Genomic DNA, 4,196 nt, shown 5'->3' on the forward strand with positions numbered 1-4,196 from the left:
TGTTTTTTATCAATGGTAAACTTAAAATTTATGATTGAGTTCAACAAAATAAACAACCTTAAAAGTTAAAAGATAAGAATTGTTGGCTTTAGTTGAATAACAGTAATAATGTCTTCAAATAAGCTGCTTTAAAGCCACCACCGACCATAACGCATGTTTTTTTTTTGTGCCACTTCAGTAGAAAGCAGAACTTAACATCAGAATATTAGTATCTTAGCTTCTTCATCATTAGTGGCTTTGTTTTTAATAATAGAAGAAAAAGAAAGAGAAAGAAAAAAGTGAAACGTAATGAGAAAGAGTGAAAGAGAGATTACAAGATATAAAAGATATATGTTGAGAAAACACAGGACAGCACACCGACTTCTTGGCTCCACACCTACAAAAACAATGATAGCAAAACCACGGCAACAAAAATGCATATCTATATAATTATAATGACTATTGCCTTGCTGAAAACCATACCCATACACATATATAAAGTTATACATATACACATAAAACCATGATGCATGTTGATTATTTATGAGAATTCCCTCAGAAAGTAGGAGTTCAGAACTCAAGACGGCTGCTGCTCACAACGACTCATCAGCAGGTAAAACTCTCTCACTTTTACTTTAACATTATTCTGTATCATTTATTTCAGATTCAGCCAGCTTACTGCTTTTCAGTGTTTATAAGAGGAAAACTCTGATTAATCAAAGTTAAACACAAAATGTCAAAGTTCATTACAACTGGCCCTTTAAGGGCCACCGTAACGCTCATGTGGCCCTCGGTGAAAATAGGTTTGACCAAACCCCCCCCCCCCAGGTTTAACTGATTCAGTTACAAAGCAAAACAAAAACATTGATCCATGTCATTATGATACGCCCGATGTGGATCGATATCGTATCAGTCGCTGACTTGTGAAATCGTATCGTGCCCTCCATACCTAGAAACATTGTATCATCTGCCAATCATGTTGACATAATAGGGGGAGACCGGGGACAGAAGCAACAAGGGACGGTTGCAACACGTCATTTTTCTCCAAACAGAAACAAGCTAGAGTGATGACACTCACACTGTACATGCTCAGTTAGATGTCCCACCTTGTAGAGAAAAAGTAAGCAGATTAAAAAACTGCTCCAGGATTTATTTGAAAAAATGTTTTTGAGGAACCAAAGTATTATTATTTTTTGCCCATTTTTATTTTTGTTGTACTGTTGTCACTGTTTTTGTGATTCAGCTCAAACTTATACGGTTTAAACAAGTGAAATGTTGACTTTTAACTAATATAGTTAACATGTATCCAGATCAGCTTATTTAGCTACACATGAGGTTTTATCATGGCTGACAGGATAAATTCATATAAAAACAGAGCATATACAGATGATATTAAGATGTTTAAATTAAGTTTACACTTGAAAGGGAATTGGGTATTCATGACAGTTTTATAGTTTAAAACATAAAAGTGTTTAAGATGTATTTTCTACAGTTGTTGTTTTCAACAATGGTTTTAAAATCCCAGTTTCTTTGTAAATGTTGCACAATGTAGGCGTACAGTGACAATAGGCATAACAAAATTTAACTGCCCCACAAACTGTTCTATTATTCTTGTCTCTAAAAGCCAACTGTATTTTTATCAGTTAGAGTCTTTGACATCTGTATATAAGGTCTACTCATCAAAACAAATCTATATTCATTTGATCAAAAAGAATAAATAAATAACACTGTAATATCTTTATAACTTACAGTTTTTATTAATTTAGCAATAATATAAAAAAATAATAAAACTTTTATTTACAGTGAAATTTATTGTATTAATAATATGTTGTAACCACCCCCAAACAATGTTGCAACTGTCCCCATCCCCGGGGTCAGTTGCAACATCTGACTTTTCATTTTCAAATGCAAGTTGTGAAGAATGTACATCCTTTAATCATCTATTAATGGTTTTGACTATTAACAGACAGATGTAAGTTTTATTGTATTAAAATTTGGTTTGTCTAATTCAAACCATCTCTGAGTAACAGAGTCAAATGCAAAAAGTGTTGCAACTGTCCCCGGTCTCCCCCCTACTGTATCGTGATAAAGCTGCTGATTTACACCCCAAGAATAAACCAAAATGTCTCTTATAACATAAACAAATCCTCTGAGTGCTTCACCTTTACTGGGATGATGACGGCAGCAGGAGCCGAGGCTGCAGGAACTGGAGCTTCAACAGTTAAGATCCCATCGACAGAAAGCGTGGACGTCAGTGTGGTGACATCAACCTCAGCTGGAAGCCTGACAACCAACCAGTTTGATTCATGTGATCACCGAGAAACGGGAGCTTTTTAAAGACGGGGTGCGGTTGAAATCTGTGTTTTCTCACCTGTATTTTCTGGAGAAGCATCTGGTGATAAATCCGTGCTCGTCAGGCCTCTCCTCGTGGCTCCCTGGGGACAGATTACCGTTGAAAGGAAAGATGTGCGAGGACACAGAGAAACCGCTCAACACCGAAATTATTTGATGTCACAGAGCTGTGGTTTTAATTTCCCCAAGCACATTATTTGAACAGCTTCTTCTTTTGTTACAGTCAACTCTTTTTCCTCCTCCTCATCAGTGTTTCGTTTTATTTTATTGGGTATTTAACTGTGAGGAAAAGTCTATTTATAAAACTCGTTAACATTTAACGATGATAATGTTAGATTTTTAATGTTTGATCGACCCCTGCTGTTAACGAAAGAGACACGTTAAAGTGTTTAACTACCTCGAACTTCCAGAAATCCACCTCCGACTCTCAGGGAGATGTCAGCGGGGCGGAAGTGGGTCAGGTCCATGTTGACCCTCCACTTCCTGACTTTCTGTTGCGTCGGCTCCGAGACGTACGGCACAAACAGCGGCGCTGACAGGAACCCCGGCCAGAAACAGGCAGCCTGGCGACTCTTGAGCCCAGGATCCCCCGGCTCCAGGACGGGGGGCAGGCCCACATCTGGGTAGAAAATCTGACTAAACTGCCACCATCTTTTCACCGGGTACCAAAGGGTGTCTGTCTTGTACTCACCACAGGATTCCTCCATTTTTGCCGTCTCGCTCATAATTAAAGTGCTATAAATCTAATATGTTTCAGTTTGGTTAGCTCACTGAAATCCAAGCAACTCTATCAAAGAAAGTGAAATTTGCCCAAAGCGCTGAGGTAAGTCAAAGATGTCTCCGGGGGGCCTTTATATAGTGCTTCAGTGTTTGTCAGCTCTTAATAAATACCCCATGACAGGGGTGTGAGGGCATGGGCTGATGGGCGTGTTGCCTCTCACTGTCCTGAAAACGACCGCAGGCTAATTATTTGTATTTATAGCTTTTAAAGACTTGATGGCAAATAGCAGGAGCTGCTGGTTTCTGCTTGAGCTGCTCCATCTGTTGCCCGAAGATCATACCTCTCACGTCCCGGTGAACGGCTTTCTGTCGGCGATGACTCGGCTCCTCAGTCTTGTCATGATTCAGGCATTCAGCCTTTTTTTTCTCAGTGTTTCGCCCCTCAGAGGACTCTGTGGCAGCAGCTTGTCTCTGCCAGAGGCTGAAAAGCTCCTGAAAGGCTGCGGGTTTTGTTAGCGTCAGTGTCAGGTCTGGGTGTGTGTGTGTGTGTGTGTGTGTGTGTGTGGAGTGCACATTTTCTTTTGCTGGTCAGTTTTCAGCAGGATTACTAGAGTTCCCTGTTTTATCGAGTGTGACAGACTTGTCAGTGATTCTTTCTTTTCTCTTCCTTTGCAGCTGCGTGCCTTGATACCTTGGCATATCGTCCAGTGGAGCACAGAACAGATTGAACAGATGTTTGTGAGACTGTGTGAGACTAACACACAGATCGTGTCCGTAGGATGAGCTCAGAGAGGTTGAATCGGTTTCCAAAACAATATTACCTTCTTGGTTTATGTGTCCAAAAATCATCTTCTTTGCTAAGATATTTATTTCAGCATTTAAATATAAAGAAAGGGGAGGTTTGGCTTAGAAAAAAAAATAGCACAGACTTTGCTTTTCTTGCGTTTGGGTCCATTCCTGGTCAGCCGCAAGACAAAAATAGACAGATATCTTGTTTTTTTATGTGTTGTGGTTGTTTTTGTTTGTCAACAATACAACTTTAAACACCACTCAGCTTTGAGGTTGTATAACAGGGATGGGCAACTGGCAGTCCGTGGGCCGTATGTGGCCTGCAGGTGACTTCTGTCCGGTCCGCAAACGAGGCC

At 39.9% G+C, this 4,196-nt stretch overlaps 1 protein-coding gene across 1 annotated transcript in view; it reads right to left on the reverse strand.

The window, feature by feature from the left end:
- si:dkey-1k23.3 (heat shock protein beta-1) overlaps positions 1–3,171 on the reverse strand; it is a 5,208-nt gene extending 2,037 nt beyond the window's left edge. Inside the window, exons 1-4 of the mRNA XM_014011158.1 lie at positions 3,023–3,171; positions 2,729–2,950; positions 2,351–2,414; positions 2,142–2,262 (exon numbers count right to left, since the gene is read on the reverse strand). Coding sequence (XP_013866612.1) covers positions 2,142–2,262; positions 2,351–2,414; positions 2,729–2,950; positions 3,023–3,056 — 441 coding nt within the window. The 5' untranslated portion in view covers positions 3,057–3,171. The remainder of the gene's footprint in view (positions 1–2,141; positions 2,263–2,350; positions 2,415–2,728; positions 2,951–3,022) is intronic.
- Between the last annotated feature and the right edge of the window lie 1,025 nt (positions 3,172–4,196).

This window comes from Austrofundulus limnaeus, unplaced genomic scaffold (genome assembly GCF_001266775.1).
Source record: "Austrofundulus limnaeus strain Quisiro unplaced genomic scaffold, Austrofundulus_limnaeus-1.0 Scaffold77, whole genome shotgun sequence".
Taxonomy (NCBI): domain Eukaryota; kingdom Metazoa; phylum Chordata; class Actinopteri; order Cyprinodontiformes; family Rivulidae; genus Austrofundulus; species Austrofundulus limnaeus.